This window comes from Perna viridis, chromosome 9 (assembly GCF_037379345.1).
Source record: "Perna viridis isolate PV_CMFRI_1.1 ecotype Kerala chromosome 9, ASM3737934v1, whole genome shotgun sequence".
NCBI classification, from domain to species: domain Eukaryota; kingdom Metazoa; phylum Mollusca; class Bivalvia; order Mytilida; family Mytilidae; genus Perna; species Perna viridis.
The window spans coordinates 34,557,780-34,582,476 of NC_142453.1; the positions used below are offsets into that span (position 1 = coordinate 34,557,780).

Below are 24,697 nucleotides of genomic sequence, written 5' to 3' on the forward strand. Positions count from 1 at the left end.
TCTAGAAAAATAGAAGACATTTACCTTACCGATGCACCTGGTATATGTTCCTAGTTCAAATGGAATTTCGGTTGGTCATTTACTATAACTTCTTTCTAATTAATATTTGGTTATTTCATGTACTTTGTTGTCTCTATGAGCGTTGTTTCTTGTCTAATTGTTTGAGTATATTATTTTGATTACGGATCGAATCCTAGTTCCTCTGATTTCCATTACTTTCCAATAAAAACATTTATAACTTGTTTGATACTAATATTGTTTTTGTATGTCTTTAGAATCGAAACGAGATATGGTCAACATAACAATGTTAGAAAAAAGACACCTGCAAAGAATACCAGAATACGCAGTTTAACTGCCATATCCATCCTCTTATCAAGTATCTGCTTATCCGTATAACTTTGCTTTAGACATTTTTGAAACTTTAAACTCTAAGTAACTTTACCAGAGCTAACGCGGAAGTCGCAATTTTATTTTCGGTCATCAGAAACGAAACGATCTTAGTTAGTAACACTCGTACAATAATTTTTGTGTTCCTATAGATCGAATTTCATGATTTCACAAATTTACAGTTTATCCCGTTTTACAACAGTCGCATTATTTATCATATTATTACATGTATTAATCAAACTTCGATAAGGACCTTACTTAAATTGTTCCAACAGATTAACTAGAAGCTCTTAAGAGCATGAATCGCTTACCTAGCTTGATACGCTACATTCAAAACAAAGACAATAACTCCAAAGGAGTATATAGATACTACAGACACTGTGAAATCAGCCTCATATCTTGACCTACAATTAGAAATCGATGGTAAAGGAAACCTATAGACTAAACATTACGACAAACGTGATGACTTTTCATTCAGAATTTTAAACTTTCCTTTCATCTGTGGCAACATCCCTTCAGCACCTGCGTATAGAGTATTCATATCACAACTCATACGTTATGCCAGAGCTTGTCGAACTACGCAGACTTTTTGTATCGCGATGGAACCCTAACAGAGTTATGTTGCTAAAAGATTGAAGTCATCACTACAGAAGTTTTATGGTCGAAATCATGAACTCGTGGATCCTTATGGTGTATCCATCTGCACCATGAAAACTGATTTATTCAGCGGGTCATAGTTTTCCTTTCCTCGTTTGTCTACCTCGGACTTCACTTTTTTTAGCAACTCGGCAGGTGTTTCTAGAAAAGCAGAGGACGCTTACCCTACCGGTGCACCTGGTCCATGCTCCCAGGTTTGGTGGAGTCCGAGTTGCTCATTTGCTTTTGTTGCGTTGTATGCATGATTGTAGTTACTTTATGTTCTTTGTTGTGTATGTCTGTTTTCCATGTCCGATCTTTGTCCCTGGATTACATTCTGTTGATTACTGCTATAACCTTGGTTCCCTTGATTACTCTTCCAATATAAGTTCACATATTTTCACAGAACCTAACCACAGAAAAATCTCATCATGCTGAACACTTTTATTCTTTGCCTCTCTGTCTGAATTTGGCTAAACCTGACTGTTTTGAAGTAATCAAAACTGTTGTCTGACCTCTAAGCTATTCTTTAGTAATTGCGGCCATATTTGTTTACGAATAAATTAATATCATATTAGTTCTAGACAGAATACCTCAATTATGGTTCTAATCAGTCCAGTAGTGTCAGTGAAGAGTTTTTAAAATTATTAACGACAACGACGACGAACACGAAGTGGCTCAAACCGCCAGGTGTCCTTAATTGACGTTTCAGTCGTATGATGTGTTTGTTTTTTTTTTGTTTTTTGTTTTTTTTTGTTTTTTCCATTTTTAATATAATGCCTACTTGATGTACTGGTCACGATACTTTTGAATTAAATGATATCGCTTAAATGCCAAGTGTTTCTGGTGGGACCTCTTCGTAACTCGTGTCAGGAGCTGAATTATTGTTGCCTAGTGTCACTCCTGGCGTCGGTTTCATAAAAAGTCCTAAGTGAGAAATTGATCGTAAATCATGACGTCACAATGCTATTTGAGTTTATGACGTCATTACTTACGATCAATTTTACACTGACGACTTTTTGTGAAACTGACACCTGGTATGTTGGAGTTCATATTGCTAATGTTTTATTTGTTTGACGATGTCATGTTTTCACTATCATAAGTTTTTTATATGTAATCTATTTTATTCGGTTTGCTCTATTGTGTATGAAGAACTATTCGTTCTTTTATCTTTTCATGTTCGGCTCATGTGTTTGGGTTTTGATGGACTTGATATGTCCCAAAAACAAAAACATCATATATGCAATATTTTGACTTATTAAAAATATTCACAACATACAAAACGGACAAAAAACTCGACCACAGGTAATTTACAAACATTTACTTTAATGTTGCTTCATAATTTATGATTATAGATTGTCTATATGTTAACGATTGTCCGGTCGGTGTGTAAGCCGTAAGAACGACGTATATCTCGTTGACGTTCTCAGGCAATACGAATTCCAGGAAGGTGAATTCTATACTGGTTGGCAATAATATATCCGTATATTCTTCGTCAGAACCAACTGAAACTTCATATGATATTACTGGTGATTCTTTTCGAAACACTTCACCCCATGCTAAATTGTAGTCATTATTTCGAACCCTCCTTATTTCGATTTTTGATCCTGAAATAACCAGGGTGGTACATTTTTATGCGTTAAATGGAAACCCTTAAGAAATAATAAAAATGGTATTTTTTTATTGATTTTTAAGGAAATATGTCATAAAATAGAACTGCATATTTGTATTGCTGTCTATCATGCATCAGTAGAAAACTTGTTTGTACTGCATTCCGAACCTTTCCAGGTGATAAACTATTAACGCACCTTTTCTTTTAATGAAAAAAATGATTTGATGCTTTCTAAAATTTCTGTTATTAGTTTGTCAAAATATTCTTTAAGGACGATACTTTTGCCATTATAAAATGAACATATTGTAAAGAAAATACATGTCATTAAAAAGAAAAAAACAAAACGCTCTTTTGCAAGAGATGTTTTTTTTTTTTGTAATTTTGGTTTGTTAACCATGGAACCTGCCATCAAGTATGAAAAATATAAGGAATTCATTTGTATGTATGCCGTTGTATATATGTGAATCAGAAGCTTAAGATGTCAGGAAATTTGTCATATATGAAAGTGGTTTTTTTTTTGGCGTATCATTGTAAACAACCAACGTGCTCAAAACATATGTGTCTGTATATATATTTAAACCTATATCTCCACAGAAACCATACCAGTTAACAATGGTATTCTGCAATCTACATTAGCAGTTCCGTTAATTGTCTCACTGGTCAATCCCCCACTATTTTTGGCACGTACAAACAGTGTGTACTGCTCTTTATCATGCACTCTCAAATTGTGTAGCCGTAGATAGTTCTTGTTAGATATGTTTGTCCATTCCACCGTCTTAGTATCCAATAGATAATATCCAACACTGTATGTATTTATTCCAGAAATATCCCTGAAACTGTCCCATGTAAAGGTTATGGAATCGGACTGACTGCCGCCATCAGCGCAACTCTTTGTAGTTCTTTCACCGATTACATTCACGTGTGACTCAGTAGATACTGGAGGTAGGTACAACACCATCAAAGGACCGAAGTGAGCCGTTCCCGTGAGTTCTATGCTGTTTACACACTGAACAGTAACGTATATCTTACTACCATGAGGCAGCTGAACAGGATTTGATCTTAGATCTTTCAAGGTTCGTGTCTTTGTTCTTTCTGCTATATCACAAGATTCTAGTGAACTCCCTATAAAATAAACATCGAAAAAAGCCCTGTTTCATGACGTACTTTTCTTTTCTGTGAAGCGCTCCACAAACAAAGTCGTGTCATTGTTTACATATAAATACATTTATTCTGCATTTATTTTTAATCCAATATTATCAGATTGTTTTTGGCAAAACCATAGTCGTCATAATTTACTTAAAAGTAATATTTACAATTTCGAGAAAAAAAGAGTTTCTAGAAAAAAAAAACGTGACAGAAGTATGTTACGATAATTTACAATATCTAATTGAAAAGCAACGTTTAGTAACTTTTAATACAATGAAGGAACTGAAAAAAACATTCATTTAAATAAGTCACAGTCTTCAAATATTTGTAGTTGTTAGTCGGGCCTAACAGAAGCAAATTAATCGAATTGAAAAAAAAAACAATACTTATTGTCTACTAAATCAGTAATAAAGTTTACATATATTCTCGTATTTTCGACAATGAACAGATGAACTTTTTAACAGATAGCATAAGGACTAATCTTTATAAAATTCAAATACTGAAATGGAAATCTTCTAATCTCAATGAAAGAAGAAGTCTTCCTACGTTAACCCACAATATTTCTTTTGTTTATTTATTTAATTTTCTTTCTTTTTGTTGGGGGGGGATTGTCGTACTCTGAAACTATCAGAGGAACGTATACCCATATCACGGATCTCATTGTATTTAGAAATTCGACTGGCAAAAGCTTTAAGCAGTCGTGCCATTGGCCGGCAAGAATGATCTTCTTTTTGTCTTTTCAAGTTTTATTCTTTTAATTGAATTGAGATGAGCATGGTTTGAAGTTATCTTTTGAATATTCCAAAACATACTATTGTATAACGCCGGAAAATTAACTACGTACCAACACAAAACAAACACAATCTGATTTCACTTTCATGATCTTGAACTGCCCAGTGAGCTATTATGATAGTTAAAGTGTCATTTTGTAGAGGAACGTACGTCGCCGACATATGACCTGATGCTATGATTGGAGGTGTCATGTCTAAGATTAACGGCTTTGATTTAAAGTTGCTTGTCATTCCTGCATGGTTTTCCACCTTAGATGTAACAAAAATCGTCATGCCATGAGTAAAATTTCCTTTTATGACGTCATGTCGATGTAGCGGTACAGTACGCATGGCTAGAATTTCTGTTCCATCTGGAATACTGCCAACCCCTATAGAAATTCTACGGATGCCACTTTCAACATCAATTGCTTGAATGCATACTGATATCTCATTTTGAGACATTTGTTGGACCATAATAGCATCTTGAACCGTTTCATCAGTTCTCATATTAGAACAAGCTGAAATTTCTACATAAGCTGATGCACCTCGTTTGACTTCATAAAACTGCAGGGAGATGTTCATTACTCCACTTTCGTCAACTAAATAGTTATACTCGGACGCTACAGATTCATCTGCATTTGTTGCAAATGGCATCAACATAGTCATATCATTAATTGATAAATACGTCACAAAACCTAACTCAACCTCGTCGACCTTTACCTTGATTTTTAACACATCGTTTTGTTTACTTGATGTCAATTCAGAAATGACATGATGGGAATGGCTGATGTTGTAATACGTCTGTTTGATAATATCAAAGTTAGCGCACTCAAATGACCTGGGAGAAGTTCCATCAATGAGTAAAGACTGTGATGTAACAATTAGACTTTCATGCCCAGCTGCGTCGATTGCTTTTATATGAGCCGTTATAGAGTCTCCATGCAAAAGTTGTTCAGGATATAAGAAGTGATTTGAATTTCCTGTTTCCATGAATTTGATAGACTTGTTTCTGTTCGTGGCATAATTGTTTAATTCAAAGGCAATCATATACGATTGTATTGATGAATGTTCATCATCAAAACCATGCCACGAGAAAAATACCTGTTCTTCTAATGATTGGTATATCCTGTTGCTATGGTGTTTTGTGTTAAAAATGGCGCCCTCTTTTGGTGCTTTACCATCAAGCAGGAATCCATCGGAACTGACACCTGTCTGAAGACCGATGGCATTGACCGCTATTACGTTGGTGTAATATATGGTTCCTGGCTCTATGTCCATACCAGGCCAGATAATATGTGACGTCACTCCAATGTTTGTCATAGAAACAATATCATCAACTTGAAATGAAAAGAAATATTTGATTATTTTATGACTAATGTGACTCCTTTTTACATCAATAATCATGTTTTATTAAAATTATATTATGAGTTGTTACTTAGCAGTACATCAAAACAACAATATTTCTAATATTTATGTATCGTAGTTAAGACCATAAATGTCAGTATATTAAAATGTTGTTTTGTTTTGTTTTTTGTTTTTTTCGTTGTTGTTTTTTTTTTTTTTTTTTTTTTTTGTTGCTTCTTTTTTTTTCTGAAAAGTTAGTGTTTAAATACAAAAATCATATTTCACCAATTCAAACATGTGAAAATACATATGAAGATCCGCTGAACCATAAAGATTGAATAGTCTTAAATCAAATCTGCAGTATATTTATTTGGCAATAGCAGCGAGATTTCGGTTAATTCGAGGCGGACAGTACATCGACCAAATAATATACGTACCACCTGGAGCTGTTCCAAGTGACACTATATAATTAATAATGCCACTTTCATCATCTGAAAAAACACCATTCCAACAGCCATAAATAGTAGAATTAGATGTTATGTAATCCACATCTTCACCACAAGGTACAAAAGAATCTGTAACAGGATGATGTTTATGTATAACTGGGGGAGTGTGGTCGATCAGCAGTGGTAAGGATGTCGCTGTAACGTACGTTTCATGTGATACCCATGCTCGGACATACCCTACGTAGTATGTACCATGACTAAGTTCACCCGAATATAAGCAGTGGAAAGCATTTTGTCTACTACCAACATCGTGCCACTGACTTTCAAAACTGAGGTTGTATATTCCTTCCCCTATGTCTGATCCATTTCTACCAAAGCTATATTCGTACCTAAGGATTGAAGAGGATGTGGGAACGCAAGTCCAATTAGCAGCCAAACATGTGGAAGAAGTTGATATCATCTGTGTTGTACCGACGGTTCTCATAGAAACGTTGACACTCAGCAAATGATTTTGTTCAGTTGTTGACGTCTTAGTGCATAAATCGTCTTTTCTTGGTAAACATTTCTTTCCGATAGTGCCACAGGTGCATTCACATAACGTACATTTGTCGCTACAAAAGTACATAGCACACGAGTGCATCTGTATAATGAGTGATCCGTGTGACAAATCTGATGCCGTCGGGGTAACATCGACTGTAACTTTAGTTTCTAGTGTTGCTAGACCTGCATTGTTAACTGCCCACAGTGATAAAATTACGAAATCTTGAAGATCCTGATTTAATGCCGTCACTTCAACGGATTCAGTGTCATCAATACCGTTCGGCAAAACCATGAGATTGTCAACAACGCCTCTGTCACTATAACCACTTCCTATGGAAAGATGGTAAGAACGAATACCAGACTGAGAATCGAAAAACCCATACCAGGAAATGTGGAAAATTATGCTTTCATTAATGAGTTTATACCACATTGGAGGCTTAAAACCTCCTATTTGTGGTGGTGACGAGTCTACTAGTATTTCGTCACTGACGGATGTGGTACATAAATCAGCAGCATTACAGGCCGTCACCTTTATCATGTAGACGTCACCTTGGCGTAGTGACTCATTTCGCAATAAATGTATTGTGTATTCACTTACAGCTGACACTATGACGTCATCAAGAGGAATATGCGAGCCAATTTCACTAATTACCGAAATTGAAGTTCGGACAATGGGGCTTTCGTCATCATTATATTTCCACATTACTTTAATAAAAGAAGGATCGGATATCACATAGCGGCCGTTGTATTTTTCCATGTGTACGTTGTCTAAGTAAGGGTTTTTAAGAACATTGGGAGGAGTTTGATCTATGGTGAACTTCTTAGAACTTCTTTTTACACACATTTTGACCTTATTGCAAGCAATGATAGTGACATAATGAGGGACTCCGACGGTCATATTCAAGTCAGACTTCAATATCGATGACGTCATTTGTACATCAGTTGGATTCGCCACGTCACATGAAAGTTCAGAAGTGCCCACACAAACTTCAAAATGATCAAGGCCAGAGTGTGGATCCTGGAAACCTACCCAAGTTGCATGGACAGTCTTCCTGCAAAATAATTTTACTTTTATGCTAATATATTGAGTATTAAATAATGAATAGAGGGTTTCCATATAACAGTGGTACTGCAAAAGAATAGAATTATTCATATGGACTACTCTAAAGCTTTGCACGTATAATGACCTACATTAATATCCAATGTAGAAACTTGCATTGATCTTTTCAAAAGAATTAATATTGCATGTTATTTTTTTTTTAGTTTTCAATAGATACTTACCTATTTGACTGGTATCTTGAATGTCTCCCTGGATCACCTACGACGACCAAACCTGGCACTGGGGGTGATGTATCAATGATTACACCGTTAGATGTTGCTATACTACACAGTTCCGCACCATTACACGCCATCACAGAAGTATAGTATCTCACTCCATGGGTAAAATCGAATTTCCAAGTTGTTGCTTTTAGATATAAAGATACATGCATGAGTTCATTTGTTAATATATGTAGCCGTAATTGGTGTGCCTTCCAACAAATCACGGTTAATAAAAATGGCAAACATAATTAATGTCATTTCTATGTTTTAAGCATTGCAATTGTGCCTAATTGCAAAACTTATTTTCTTCAAAATCAAGAATTTAACTTGCTTCTTCTTAGAATGTATTTCAGCATAGCTAACTCTTACTTATAAAACCATTTTGATTAGTCTTCTCTCCAATGATGAGTGCCCATAAGGTCTTATTCTGCCTACTTAAACATTTGTAAAATTATCATGGGAAAAATTATCATCCATTCGAAAGAAAAATCATTAATAATGTAAGTTATACTGTAAAGTTACAATTTTATACATTAAGTTAGTAATTTAAAAAGTAAATATCGAGAAGCAAAGGCACTAAAACCCTCTGGAAGGCCATACTGGAGAGGAAATAGCGTTTTGTCACTCTTTTGCAACTTATTTCATAGTGAGATCCAGTGTTAACCAAAACACATTGAAACCGAAAGTGTGCATTTATTCATTTATTCTTCAGGTAAAAGGGTTTTTGGTTAATGCTGGACCTTTATGTCCATTTAGTAAAACACATTTCAACAGTCACGTTTAAAATCGCTTCAAAAATGTTCAACTTAACCTGTACATGTATCTTACGACCTAGCTACTTATCCCATGATGAATTACATGGCCAACCTTCTAATTGCACCGTAACAAGTACATAAAAAGTTTTAATGCCCAAAAAATGTCCATTATTTATAAAATAAAGTCTGAAATAATCTATTCTTCGATCAGATGTCGATTTTGATATACACTGCTGTGAACATCCATGCATGTACATTGTTCGTGAATGAACTAACTTTGAACTGTCTCTTCACTTGGATCCATTTTTGGTTTTAGTATCCACAGAAATCTCCTAGTATTCTACTTCATGATTAATTTTGTTTTGACTTTAATACAAAATTGAGAGGCTTCAAATGAGCTCGAATAAGCATTGGGGAACTTCCATGTGATTTTATTGTGAGGGGGGGCTAAGATCAAATTTAAAACAAAAAGGCAGAATTGAAATTTTCAAGAAATAAGAAATAAAAAGACATGACAGCTGATAAGAAATAAATAAAAAGGCAGGTTCTTTTATAGTCCTAATATGGTTTGTTATTTTTTTATATTAAATACGAAATTGCAACAATGAAAAGGCAAGATAGAATCCTCTCCCTTAAAAATTAATGACTGCTCCGTTAGAGTGTAGAAACAAGTTGCACGCTGTATGACGATATTTTTTTCGGTTATTGCGATCCGGAAAAGTTGGAATTTTTTTTGTTTCTTGTTATAAAGATCAAGGCTCTTGGTGTTTTTCAAACGAAATTATTAAGAACAGTCCTACATATCTATGTTCATACAAGACTGCCTTCTCTATCCGGACAAAAATATGTACAATAAATGCATGGACATGTATAATGTACACATATTAAACATGTCCCTACCTTTACTCGATTTTCCAAAGTTTAAATGCAAAATATGTTTTTGAATCTTTGAACATTCGTTCGTATTCAGTGTTAACCTTTCTGAATATACGCCAAAAAAATGTAAACACTGACCAATAGCTACTAGATGAATTACTTTGCCGTGCGCTCAGTTCAAGAGGTGCATGGATGTACATGTAAATGCTCAACGGTTCTGTGTCATAGCTTTGCTAAATAGCCTTCTTGTAGTAGTTTAAATATTTGTTATGACAGTTCTAATCTAACATTGGTACCAAGCGGTCCTAGTTGTCTTTTTTTTTCAGTCAGCTACATCCTGTCTTACGTTTGTATTCAATCCATGCCATTCCTGTTAATCTTAAAAATAAAGGCAGGTGCGTTCCGAGGGGTGCGGTGGAGGGGGTGCGACAATTCATAAGCATGGCCAGACCGCTAATCATTTGATGTGTTGTAGTAAGAATATCCTCGTGGCATTTAAATGAAAATAGTTCTTGAAACCGAATTTAAGATATGAAACGCTCTAATGCGTTCGACCGGAGATACCATTTGCATAGATGTGACCCCATGTAAAACAAAAAACAAAATGCTAAATATTTTCCATAAATCCAAGATGGCCAAGATATGGCCGCCATTTTGTTTTCTGATAATGTCCTTGAAAAATGCCAATTTTCAGGTAAAAAACATGCAAAATTAATACAGTACTTATTTACAAAGTTTTAAAAACATGATCAATGAACTTAATTTACTAAATAAAGTATAATTAGCCTTTTCAAAATCAACAAGTAGATTGTTATAATCAGTGACCAAAAATCTATAAATAGGTTGTAAAATTTAGATATTTGCCAAATTAAGAAAATTCCTTATTTTAAGTATATTTTAACTTCTTCTAATTGCCGAAGTAACGCTTTAAGATTTATTTTTTTATGAAAACATGATGATGCACTCTAGTAGTATAAAAAAACAACGGCTGGGGCTGGGAATTTATCAAATGTCAATTTATTAACATGAGGAAGTTAGCATAGTGGGGCGAAAATTGCTTGAAATCAAAATCATTTTGGTGTTCATCGTTGATCCTTTACTTCATTTAAAGCGTCTTAACAAGACAGAGAAATCTAGAAAAAGATTTGGAACTTCATTCTTTATGTTAATGACATCAGTAACTCATATGGACTGACATATAATAGCAAAAAATAAGCTGGGGAGGGGGTGAAACACCGAATACCAAATTTAGGTATTCTGCCAGCATGTTCACCAGAAAGAAAATAATCATTCATAAATGTATATGCAATGTATCTACCACAAGATCAAAAGCATTCATCATCATTAAGAATATTTTCCATATAAAAGCACCAAAATCATATATGGCACATCCAAAAAACTGACAATGAATCTTTAACAATAGCATTTGCATCCTTTAAAGGGGGATAATTTCTTAAGAATGGATTATAGAAATATAGCAGTTTTAGATTTACATGTACATGTACATGCTGTGCAACGTGTGTCTTCACTGACAACAAACTTTAGAATTAAAATATCATGCCAATATCTCTCTGAGAAAAGACATTCACTTTTAATTTCCATAACATGACATATATGTACATATGTATATATATATATATATATATATATATATATATATATATATATATATATATATATATATATATATATATATATATATATATATATATAACTGTAACTTATACATGTATGTATATATATGCAATTTATGAATTTCAAACAACAAAACATTTTGTACATTTGTGTTATTTAATAAGGTTGGTAATGTATTGTCCAGTTTGCTTAGAATTCCCATCATAAGCTCCAGAATTCAAAGTCTGGAATATCCATTCGGTTCTTTTTCAATTGAAATCACCTTTAAATATATGTACATGTACAAGTATAATAAGTAGAAAACCTCATGAACATTTATTATTTGATAAAGGAAATGAGAATCGCAATGCTTCAATCACCTTCTTGCATTCTTTCACATGTAATTCAAACTAATTTCCTTGCGACTGACATGTTTTAGATATTTAAAGTCATTAAGGATTTTATTCACTTCAACAACAAAAAATAAAATGATTTGGACATTTATATGTTCATTGCATCTCCTTGTAAATTTGTATCTGCAACACTGAAAGTGAAAAAAAAAACAACAACAATAAAAACAAGTAAACAACCCCCCCCCACCCCCCACCCCCCCCCACAAAAAAACATTTGAATGTGAATACTGGTACACTCTACACAGAAAAAAATATACATGCATTGTTACATTTTAGAAACAACTCCGAACATAAATATCTTAGATATTCAGCTTTTTACAGACAAATATAGGAATATATTTTGTTACTTTTAGTCTTAATTTTCAAGATACAATTTAGCAGGAACAAGCTTTGCAAGGGCCTAGCAGCCAATACTTCTGAAAATTCTATTGGACACCTAACAGGAAAAATATCTTTTATGAATCAATTTAAAATTTTATTTACAAATGATGATATATGGTCGCTCTTTATCAGTGTTTGAAGGTTGTACTTAATTCCTTTAGGCCAATTGGCGGCCAAACCAGAAAACAGCCCCGGACCCTTAGAAACCCGAAAGGGATTGGGTTGTACTGTATACAGCCGATACAAAAAGCATTCACCACATTGAGAATCGGGTCTATAGTCGTTTTTCATATTTATGAAAAGCAAGCCATTTTGGCAAGTTTTTCAAAGGGACGTAACCCACCACACCCAACATCCTGGTTTGCGGTCTCATTGGAGAAAGGGAAACAGTAGTGTTTATTGGAAATTAAAATATTTTCACTTCGGTACATACCTGAATGGTTTGAAAAAAGTTATTCAAAAGAATCTAAATACTTATTGCGGCTCTTGAATATTTGAAGTTGAAGTCTACTGCTGTTCATTGCTCCAATATGACAGAAAAACAGTCTATCAGATGACAAATTTGTAAAAACATACTCCCCTTTCCTAATTCTTAAAAAAACGCAGCCAGTCAGGAATATGAAAAAGGACTATATTATGTCTATTCAATACATTGAACCATACATTGTAAATTATTGTACATGTGCAACTACAAAATGTATATTTGTACTTTTTTCAGTGGTAATCGAATTGTTTTGGTCTTTTTGATTTCTTATTTATCAAAATAATGATTATATTCGTATATTTGTCTTACCTGACTTTATTGAACTCATGATTACTGGCCTTAAAATTTCTGTGATTGTCCAACATTTATCAATACATCATTTTGTTCTATCCTTAAGACACATAAATCGCAATATTGAAAAAAATGTTGCTCTGTGTTCCCAAGGTCTTTAAATCATCGCTATAATTCATGCAAAATGAGAGTCTGCGTTGAGCTCGTAGCAAAATTTTTGAATGGTTAAGCATTGTTTCATAACAATCCACGATCTTGACTGATCCAGCATAATTACGTCGATTATTGTTCGTGACAAAGTAAGATACAGATCCTTTCAATAAAAAGACGCTCAAGTACGAGTTAATCATCATATTTAAGAGTGCAAGTTTTATTATAACATAAAATATGAACGTTTTGGTCTCAGTCTTGTATTCTTTGCCCCATAGGCTTCTATAGTATACCTTAAATTTTCATGATTTTTTTTAAACACACAAGGAGTTTCAACCCAACTTTTAACCATGTTTTTCAATTGAGGAAATGTCAAAACTAATTTTTAGGTCCATTTTAGAAAAAAGGCACGAACTTTGGTACACCGGGCCAGGTCGAACTAAAAATAGACTTTTTCTACTTTCACTTTTATTTTGAGTTCATAAAATAGACCCCTTTTCTGAAGCATTATTTTTCATGAAAATACTGTTTTTCCTCAATTTATTGTGTCATAGCTTGATATCTACCCTGTAATTTTGATGAAAAATGATAGCCATTTGCAAAGAAACAAAACCAGGAAAAGGCAAAAAGGAAGGGTACTATATTTTTTAGCCTCCGTGTTTTGACTAATACCTTTTCCAAACAAACAAAGGAGGAACAGAATGCAGGGGATGGGAACATCTAATTTTCCAATTGGCCAAATCGGACCAAAGTAATCTTGCGTTCATATCAAATTTTGTTTTCCAACTTGTATTTATTGCTATTCAGAGTTTTTTCTTCTAATTTTAATCTTTTAGTTGACTGCCTTTAATGTATAAATTGTATGAAGATTGGCATGGCATATAACATATGAAAAAACTAATTTCAAATTTTTACAAAAATTACCTCTTTTTAAAGTGCATAAAAAGTTATGAAAATGTAAGAAGTCCCAGTTCGACATTTTAAAAATAGGTAATTTAAAGCAATACTGATATTTTAAAAGTAACTATAGTTAATTTTAAGCGTTACTTCGGCAATGACATGCTTCCGAGTTTCCTATATCAAAACAGAAGAAAAACCCTTACAATATTCATTTACTTGGCAGCGTGCCAATTTTTAAAATAAACTATAAAAACTGACTTTCTTAACCTTAAGGAGTGTTGTTTTTTCAATAGTTATTTTGTATTTAACATTCTAACACTTTAATTTTTCAACAAACAATATAGTCCAAATTTAATGATGAAAAATGATGTAAAATCAAAAAAAAAATATATGTAAATACTTAAAGATGACTGTTGATATAAATAGATCAATGTTTGCCAAGAATAATAAGCGTTTTTGGGAATCTTAGCATACTATCTTCAAACCCCAACATAAATTTTCAGTCAATGCAAAAATGACTTGTGGACAAAAATGAGTTTTTGCATGGTTTTCTCAAAGACAGCCTCCTAACAGCTCCTCAATTAGAAGTTTCAATGCTTAATTATGCGCAGTCATTTACACTACATAACACTTTTCTCTGGTTGAATCTAAATAAAAAAAAACCAAGAAAATGAAATATTTACATTGTGATGTTATGAATCATATCACCTATAAAATAATGTGTTTCCGATAAACCATTCATTCAACATGTCAATTTGATAAACACAACAGTTCTTTGCTGAAGAGAAGAGCAAAACTATCATACTTTATATCCGTCCCAGACTAGGTCCCGCCACTCACTGTTATTATATATATGTCTAACGAATAGCATAGGACATTACAATAAGGTGCAATTTTTTATTTTTTTTTATTTTTTTTTAATTTGTTCAACTTATAGAGATTGAACATTGAACATGCATATAACTTCGTTTTTTTTTTCTTTTATGAATGAAAATTATTTTTTTTAGATTTTGTTAAAGCAATGATGAAAACATTTGTTTCAATATTAAAAATGAAAACATTGTAAGTTTAGTGAAGGGAGATAATTTTCATTTCTTCTAGTAGGCACTACAAAGCTTTATGTACCTTCATCCTTTGTACAGAGAGTGATTACCGTACAAAATTAAAAATATCTATACTGTGTTAAAAGGTAAAGGAAAACAAACGAAAACTTCACATAAATGTAAAAATAAGCCCATTATTTGCCTTTTCAATGAAGCAACTGACAAGATCTTCTTATATAAGAATACTCACAAGTTTTCAATCCAATGTTTGTGTATGGAAAGATATCATCATCTCCTGGTGTTGTTCCCAAAGCCACTTTGTAAAAGGACAACTTAGAATGTGGGTCATAAAAGCCAAACCAACTAATACTGACCGAGTTGGAATCAGTCTGATAATCAATATCTTTCTAAATTACAAATAATAAGGTAAACTGTATTAATGGATTCTATTTTTACACTTCCTCGTTCGCTTTTTGTAAATTAAACAATAATGGAAGTTGTGAAGCGGTTTAATTAACTATACATATAAATAAGAATAATTCAAGAATAGTCACATTTAAACATTAAAAGATACAACTATTTATAAACTAAACACAAATAAAAGGTGTAAAATGTTTTGTATTCTGCCTACAACAGGAAACATGACATTTGGACTTATTATTGCATCCTTTATTAAATTAACAAACACGATTTGACGACGCACTATAAGCAACTATTTTATGTATTATTGTTATTTTGGTTCTTATTTTTGTTGGTTTTTTTTGTTGGTTTTTTTTTTTTTTTTTTTTTTTTTTAATTTATCAAGTTACGGGAACGTTACAAATCATTTGATGCATTAATATCTATTTCTATTACCTTGATATTTTCTCCTTGACTGGTTTCCATTACATGTCCTACAGATGGCGGGGAGCTGTCTATAATAACAGGCAAGGATACAGTGTAGGACTGGTGTCCAGCTCCGTTCGTGGCCTAGAAAGAGACATGCATGGTACCATTCATTTCATCGTAAACAAGACCTGTCTGTATAATCTCAATGTATAACTCAGTCAATGGAGTTAAATGATACTGAGGTCATCTACAATATATAATTCTACATTTTCTGCTTAAATGAGAAATTAGCTACTATATTAAATAAAACGTACCCTAAGAATGGCGTAATATGTATGTCCATCATAAATTACACCATCGGTGTATATGGTGGCAGCATCAATATATTTACGGAAAGGTAACACATCAGCCGAGTTGTTATGCGATCCTATTCCTATTTCAATCATGTTTATACCACTTTCTCTGTCTTCTATTCCAAACCAGCGGAGGGATAATGTTTTGGCAGCAACATAACCATAGAAACTGTCTTCAACTTCAATAACCCCAGTTGATGGAGGTGAAGGGTCATATATCACGTAATTAGAGACAGCATCGACGGTGTGATTCATGTGGTTAAATGCTAAAACAAAGTAAGTCAATAAAAATGGGATATCCATTGGTGTACATATGTAGTAATGTTATTTCTCAATTATCTTTCGCAACAAAGTTTATATTAAATTCATGAAAAGCAGATCTTTAAGTCATTTTTGCATCTGTATTTTTCCTCAAAACCTCTGCCAGTTGCATAATTGGCCTGTCCTAGTTTCGGTTTATTACTTTGACATTCACATAATAAGCATGTACTGGTTTAAATTTATTACCCCTGACAGAGGCATAATAAGCCCGTCCAGGTTTAAGATGCAGCCCTTCAATAGTAACAGCTTCTGACAGACCGACGGATGTAAATGGTAAAACATCATCGGTACCTTTAGACGTCCCTTTAAAATATAACAAATGTTCCGAGCTTAATGTATTGTTAAACACAAAATTGGCTGACAAAAATATTTGTTATTTACATATATAATCATCTTACCGTTACAAACATGTTACCTTACTTTCTTACGCTATCAAATATTTGGAAGTAGTTTTGAAATATCTACTTTATTGGAGACTTCAACTTTTTAATGAAATTTAAGTAATAAGTAAATGTTCATCAGAATGTTTATCGATTTAAATGTCATTTAAGTATTTATTTATCTATTCAAATTATCACTTTTTTTCTCATATAAGTAAAAGGCAAGAACTAAATTTATAGTTGTCCAATTTGATTCTTTTTCTATACAAACGTTTTGGCTGATTTATAACAATATACATATATGTACCATTTTGGTATGTGATTATTTTAAAAAGATACTAAATAAAAGAGACTGAGACGCTTAAACGATCAACAAATAAAAACAGACTTCATTAATTTCATAGACAAACTTCTCAAGGAGAACTTTATGGGTTGGGTGCTGCAAAATGTACAAGTTGGCCTTGGGCTTACATTTCCATCCAGAGAGTTTGTTGTCTCGTTGACCTATACACCATACCTATTCTCGTTATACCTGTTTATATGGATTTGCCGGCTTAATTTGGAAACAAAAATTGTTATCATACCAACTGCATATTGGTACCCTGCAATATCAGACAGATAGCCAAGCTTTACTGCGTCTTTGTTCCCGGTGAAACCCTTCCACGTTATGGCTAAATGTGAATCGTCTATCACGTAACCATTAAATGTGTCTATCGATACAATTCCTGCATGCGGATAACTACTATCAACTAGAAAACCGTTACTGCATAATCGGAACTCGGATGACGCTGCACATATATAGAAAATCTGATCGGTCTTCATAAAAGGGTTGTTAAAATCAACAAATCCACCTGTTGTGTTCAGTGAATGTAAACAGGAGTCATCTATTGAACATAGTGATGACGGTACATCCCGTTTTGATGTAAGGTACCATGTAATTTTCATGGTTGGTCTTCCAATGATAAGGCCTCCAATTTTGACATTAGGGTCTGTGAACTCTAGTTCCGAGTCTTGAAGCAGTCGAAGTTTTGAACCAACGTTTGCTGTGTATCGAAACTTTAAGAGGTCTTTTGTGAAGATGTCATTCAGGTTCAGATCATATATGATATTTTTTTCAAACGTATTAGGATCACTTATGAACTCGATCGGTGAGCAATGTTTCGGCATTATACCAGTAGAACAGACTGGCTCCACACAAACAAAGCTAATTTTGTAAGGTAAAATATTAGTATCAATCCAAGATACACCCTGAAATAGTAACATATTAATTGTTCTTGTACTGCCTTCACAGGTTTATACAGACAAAAATAGTTAAACATATATGGGTATAATTCTACTCAGATATACGTACACAAACAACATATAGATGACACTATCAACCCTTTAACCATGCGTAGGTGCCACACTAAACGAAAAGCTTCGTAAAGCGTCAAAACAAGCTATCAAAGAGCAACAAACTATAGAATATGGACATAAAGATACAGTGAACTGCAAAAGGTTCCTATTAGCATATACCAAATTTCCTTAAATGTAGCTTTGTTCGACATTTAGTCATTTATAATAACATAAATTTTAGTTATGTTTTTTTTTAGTCTTCTTAAATTATATGTTTTTTCTTATTACTTACCTGCATTTTTACAGGTTCGTCAACAACATATTTCAGATCTGATACTTGTCTGAAACCATCGCCGTCAGTATACACAGCCCATCTATATACAGGTGCTGACTCGTTCATATAACACAAGTACTTCTCAATAGTCAGCGAGACATTAAGGCGAAGACCATGGACCGTAGCTTTTGCACTAAAAGATATTGGCGATATCGGTTTGTATTCTACCATAAAAGTCTCTGACGAAACACTAGACAAACATATTGGTCCAAAGCATGGCTTCACAAACACTTTGTATGAACTAGATGCAAAATTTCCAGTAAAATTATACGATGTTGATCTACCTGCATGTTGATAGACCAAGTCATTCTGACATGTTCCGTCTATATATGTGCATAGAGCAGTTTTGTAGTGTATTATATTTTCTGAGAAATTAGAATCTAATGTCCAGTGGACTGGAATAAAGGTTTCGGATATCTTGGTCTTTTGTAACGGGTTGCACTGGTATAAATATGTGTTCGTCTTGTTTAAATTATTAGCAGTCTTCTTGGCAGACGTTATATTTAAGATTTCAATGTCGTTTAAAGACATGAAAGTGAAAACGTAAAATCCAGACAACATGCGAGACTCCATTGCAAGAATATTTGGATCGTTTAATGTAATGTTTGCCGGAGTGAAAATAGAGAATGTTCTACCAAACATCAAAGGTTTCCTAGTTTGTATTTCAATGTTTGATTGTTTGTTTATAAATTCAAATTCCACAGGATTGTTGCACTGTTCGCCATGATAGACTGACAATGATGTCAAGACGCTAGCTTCGTCAAGTACAACAAATCCATCAGAAGATGACAACGTAGTTCCTCCAGAACAGGAAGCTTTTATTGTTGTATAGTATCGTTTAGTTTTGAATCGAAAATCTTCACATACTAAGTTGGTCATATTTGAAGGAATGCTGTGAAATGGGATAGAGTCGTCTACTTCAGGAGATGTTCCAAGACCTAACTGCAGCTGAATATTCTCATGATGGTCGAATCCCATCCATGCCACACAAAACTGATTGGAATCAATTATATAATCAACGTCATAATAAGTATGCTCACTGTTAGGGAGGACATCTAATACAAGTCCGGCCCCCGGTGGGAATAAAGACGGCATGTGGAACGGTAGGCTTGTGATACTACAATAATGCCCTGCATAGTTGTAGAAATGAAGTTGAGCATAAAATTCAGATCCATCCTTGGAGTTGTACTTCTGTAGTCGTTCGACAGGGTACTTAATGCATTGGTTTTTTGCTCTACAGTCTCCACGGTTTTCCAGATTCCATTCGAGGAATGGTGTGATGAAACTATTTCTAATACCTGTCAATAAACTTTATCATTATTCGTCAAAGCCTTCATTGAACAAATAAGTTATACCTACAATTCTTAAATCTCATTTTTCTTTATGAAACTAACATTAATCGCTAAAAAGACTTCAATTTTACATTCAATATATAGACCAAGAAGTAGTTTACCAACATGGAAATATTTAGTTAGTAGTTTTAAACCGTTAACGTATTTTATTTCATGTCAGAGAAAAAAGGCTGTTCTTATTGGTTAAAACATGGTTATGAGGTATTCATTAATGTGCGTTAGAATGTCAGGAGGGTAATATTACGTGATAATGCCCGGGTCATTTTGACACGATAATGCCATCTTCAATAGTTGCTCATATAGGTGGTATTAGCGATAAATTGACTGCCCTTGGGAGGTGATATTGCGAATTCCCTCGCCAGGGCAATATCACTAGTGCAGGCAATATCACTGTCCCGAAGTCAGTTGATTTATGATGATAATGTCCCCTATAAGTATTGCACTCTTACCAAATCTAAACATGACTTGACCAATTTCTTCAGACTGTTCTGTATCGAATACGTCTTTATGTGTCCATTCTATTACCAATTTATTTCCTTTGACCACGGGTTGTAGACTTGTCGGACAAACTGGTGGAGTCTCGTCGGCAAGTACAGGCCCTAACCATACCGTTGTCTCTAGCCCAGCTCTGTTAATAACGCGAAGGAATATATAGAATGTATCTTCTCCAAGCAACCCTGGATGATGTTGAATGTATCTTGAAGGGTCGTGAACTTTTATATATCCCAGAATATCAGGGTCATCGATTGAGCTTCGATCTTTACCAAATCCGATGTAGATATCGCTGATCTGGCTCCGATCTTCAAATGTCTCCCATGAAAGATCAAGCAAGTCAGATGGTACGTATATCACGTGACTGGAGTACAGCATCACCTTTCCACAGATGAACTCTGAAATATCTGATGTGTTTGTATTGGTAACGATTTCCGAAGGAATAATTTTTAATATGACATCATCGGATTTACCTTTACATAAATTAGTACACAAGCTACTGTTTAAGGCTACTTTGAAAAGATTTTCTTTAATAAGCCAGGCAATACCATTTAAACAACCTATGGATTCCTTTATTTTTCCATGCTTCAGTGCAAGATTAGATACAGTCGGGAAAGTCATATCAAATATAATTCCGTCAGAACATACAACTTTGGAAGGGCTCATTGCATTGTTATATGCTACGACAGAGGCAAAGTACTGTCCCTCTCCACCTGGGAATTGGACTTTTGTTGATGTCTGAAGAGTTTCAAAAATAATTGTCCCATTTTGTAAGCCTGTATCAAAAAGTTCCGCTTCGTTCAGGCATTTGTTACCAAGGGCTACCTTAAATTGTTTAATTCCGCTTTCGTGATCGATGAAGTCATGCCAATGAATTGTTATCGAATCATCACTTGTGTAGTCAATGTCTTGCGTTCCCACTGGCCCTTCAAGTACCACGCCCACTGCTGGTGGTGAATCATCGACAAGGATATCTAAATGGTCAAATGAACTAAGAAAGGCATTGTTCATTACTTCAATGCTGACGAAATATCTCCTGTTGTGGTCTCCTGTGTCCAATAGTTTCGTTAAATTTGCATGAAAGAGCAGGGATGTGCAGTTTCCAATTTTTGGACAATAGATGGTTGAATCGTTTTTGTTTTCAATCTGTGAAAACAAATGATACCGACATTTATTCTATTAAAGTTTTGAATGTATCACTAAGGTTATTATTATTAATAATATACTTATTTAATTGACATTATTGTTTGCGTATTATGTTTGCAAATCATATTCTTTAAATTAATATTAGGGTACGTAAATCAGTTTTACAATTTACCCAACTTAAGAAAAACTTCATTGATACACCTTTTAAATGCTTACTCTTTTACTTCTCTTCGATGAATTAACTTTTCATTTGATTTGAAGATCTTCAGTTTTACTATCAACAAGTACACAGCCAAAAGTGCCACACAATAAAACCACATGGTGAGCAACATATGATTAATATATGAATTGAGAATGATATAATATTCATATTTTTTGTTACTTTGTATGTATGACTTTAGTTACTCTATATTCTGTGTTGTGCATGTCTGTTTTCTATGTCTGTTTTTGTCCCTGGATTACATTCTTTTGATTACCGCTATAACCTTGGTTCCCTTGATTACTCTTTCAGTTTACATAAGATTAAAAGCATACGGTTATCATTTGTTACCAAGCCAAAATTACCAAATTACCATCACATGATGGTCACATGACTTTCATATGTAACTTATCGTATGTTTATCATATGATTACCATAATATATGAATTGAACAGCACATGATAATCATATGTGGCAAATTTGACTGTGTACACGAGTATTTGATTACCGCTGTTTTGCAGGTCTTACCAAGAATCGATTACTAATATGACTCTCGTAATATCAGTCTCCTACAATACATTTTACCCGAAAAATTGGAAATCAATTGTGTTGAATTCAGGTTTGATTTCTACAAATCGAAGTTTTAGGGCTAGAGACGAGTGATTTGAATTTTGACTATATTCTACAGAGGCGCAAACATGGCGTCATCATCGCTAATTTATTTGTTGGCAGTCTACACGTTAAATGATCCCATGCTAAATACAATTTTCGTTAAGCACCTATTTTTAATTTGGCCTGGGGTCGATTAGAATTTTAATCATACGGATTGTTTCTTTTTGTATCAAAAAATCTTGCAAACCAACTTCAAGAGTTTTTACCATAAACAGACTCGAGATTCCTCAAGCAAACTACAAAACAGCCAGGTAATAAATTGGAAACAATCCTTATTAATCAAATTGTACATATTGGTTATGTAGAGCAATGAGCTATCAATTACTGGTCTAATGTAATGATAGATAAGCTTATTGTAGACAGCTGTTGTTTAACATAGCTTTTAACCAATACTGCCATACTAATTAGGGTGAGTCTAATAAGCTTACCTTTTCATCTACAGCTTCAGTTCCTTCAATAAGTATCGATCTATTTTCATATATACCAAATGCCCATTTCACCATATGTAAACCGCTATGCAAATCAAATGCCTTAAACTGTATCACTATTTTGGACAGCTCATTAGAATGATGTACGTACAACTTCTTTTCTTCGTCCCGAGTTAACCAAATATCAGCAATTTCTGGCACGGATTGATCGATATTTAAGGTCACCATATCCATCACAGTGTGATTCATAATATCTCTTACTTCCAAAAATAAAGAAAAGATGTCTCCGTCCACTATGACAGGATTTACACACAGTCTTTCTGAAGTTATATTGTCAACTTGACCAGAGGTTATATTTTTACCGTTTCTTTTTAATGTAAAATTGAACTGGGTCAGACCTCTGATATTTTTTGTCCCCGAAATAGGTAATACACCAGATGTTTGGTCATAATCACCTATAATTCGGCTGTTTGAGTCTTCTGCTATTTTTCGCATTGGATTATTCGTTCTATAGTGAGTATTATAAAATCGGTTTTTCCACGAAAAACATATCTTATCATGATTTATCTGCCAAAGAGAACCTGTATTATATTTTGCAGTTTCCACTTCAAATTTCTGCAGTTTGTTTATTTCAACGGTAGAACTATCATCATAAAGAACAAATCTACGGGCTTGTTGGACATTTTTCGCAAAATCCGTTACTTCAAGAAGAATTGCATATAGAATAGGATTTTTTTTTCTCGGTAATTCAAAATCTAAAGAAGTAAATGAGTTATTCAGTTTATAAGATTTTCCAACCATTGTCGAGCTCCGCATCAAAACTTTCGGAGTTGATTCTACTACTTGATAAACACTTATTTCATACTCCTTAATACCCGATGGTACTGATTGTCCGGATGGACTAGGATCAACCCAACCGTTAAAATTTACACTCATTTTATTTGAAGCGGTCAGTCTGGAAGAGAGTTCCAAAGGTTCCACTTTATATTTGCATGTTCCAGTTACGGAACAGTGTCTGGGTGGTTTGGGGTCGTATATATAACAAAGAGTTTTGTTAGTTGAATTTTTTTTATATGAAACGTTTTTATGTGTATGGTAGTTGTTGGAAACTAAATATCCACCAGCTTGTACTATAATATCCAGACACAATCTACAAAGATAAGGGTAGTTCTAAGATTACCTTGCAAACTAAAATGAAATATGTCAATGAATTTCTCGCCAGTGTTTGACCAAATTAGAAAATTAGACATATCAAACGGTGTTATTTACTTAACACGAATATTATGCTGGACCAAATACTTATTTATTTTCTATGGTAGCTGTTGCGGGGTTTTTCTAAGTTAATTGTCCACTTGGATAAGCTACTTTTCATAAGTTTGATAAATAACGAATAATACATAGAAGTTATCGTATTTGGTTCGTGTAATTACACTGTAAGAGTAATCAAGGCAACCAAGGTCATAGGCAGTAATCAAAAGAGTATGTTATTCAGGGACAAAGACCAGAGATGGAAAACAGACATACACAAAAAAGAACATAAAGTAACTAAATTCATACATACAAAGTAACAAAAGCAAAGGAGCAACTCGGACTCCACTAAAAACTGGGAGCATGGACCAGGTGCACCGGTAGGTTAAGCGTCCTCTGTTTTTCTAGAAACACCCGCCGAGTTGCTCATAATATGTCAAGTCTGGGGTAGACAAACGAGGAAAGGAAAACTATGACCCGTAACTGTTACAAAATTGTTTA

The 24,697-nt window shown here is 33.8% G+C and overlaps 1 protein-coding gene across 4 annotated transcripts in view; it reads right to left on the reverse strand.

Annotated features, from left to right (window-relative positions):
- Window positions 1-2,262: 2,262 nt before the first annotated feature.
- Window positions 2,263-24,697, reverse strand: part of LOC148607951 (uncharacterized) — a 29,959-nt gene continuing 7,524 nt past the window's right edge. For all 4 annotated transcript variants that reach the window (XM_088543866.1, XM_088543865.1, XM_088543864.1 and 1 more), the window contains 13 exons: window positions 22,949-24,098; window positions 20,461-21,649; window positions 18,618-19,957; window positions 17,575-18,238; window positions 16,797-16,913; window positions 16,251-16,555; window positions 15,964-16,077; window positions 15,359-15,515; window positions 8,163-8,346; window positions 6,333-7,933; window positions 4,626-5,888; window positions 3,239-3,757; window positions 2,263-2,630 (listed from right to left, as the gene is read on the reverse strand). In XM_088543866.1, coding sequence (XP_088399992.1) covers window positions 2,344-2,630; window positions 3,239-3,757; window positions 4,626-5,888; window positions 6,333-7,933; window positions 8,163-8,346; window positions 15,359-15,515; window positions 15,964-16,077; window positions 16,251-16,555; window positions 16,797-16,913; window positions 17,575-18,238; window positions 18,618-19,957; window positions 20,461-21,649; window positions 22,949-24,098 — 8,890 coding nt within the window. In that variant the 3' untranslated portion in view covers window positions 2,263-2,343. The remainder of the gene's footprint in view (window positions 2,631-3,238; window positions 3,758-4,625; window positions 5,889-6,332; window positions 7,934-8,162; window positions 8,347-15,358; window positions 15,516-15,963; window positions 16,078-16,250; window positions 16,556-16,796; window positions 16,914-17,574; window positions 18,239-18,617; window positions 19,958-20,460; window positions 21,650-22,948; window positions 24,099-24,697) is intronic.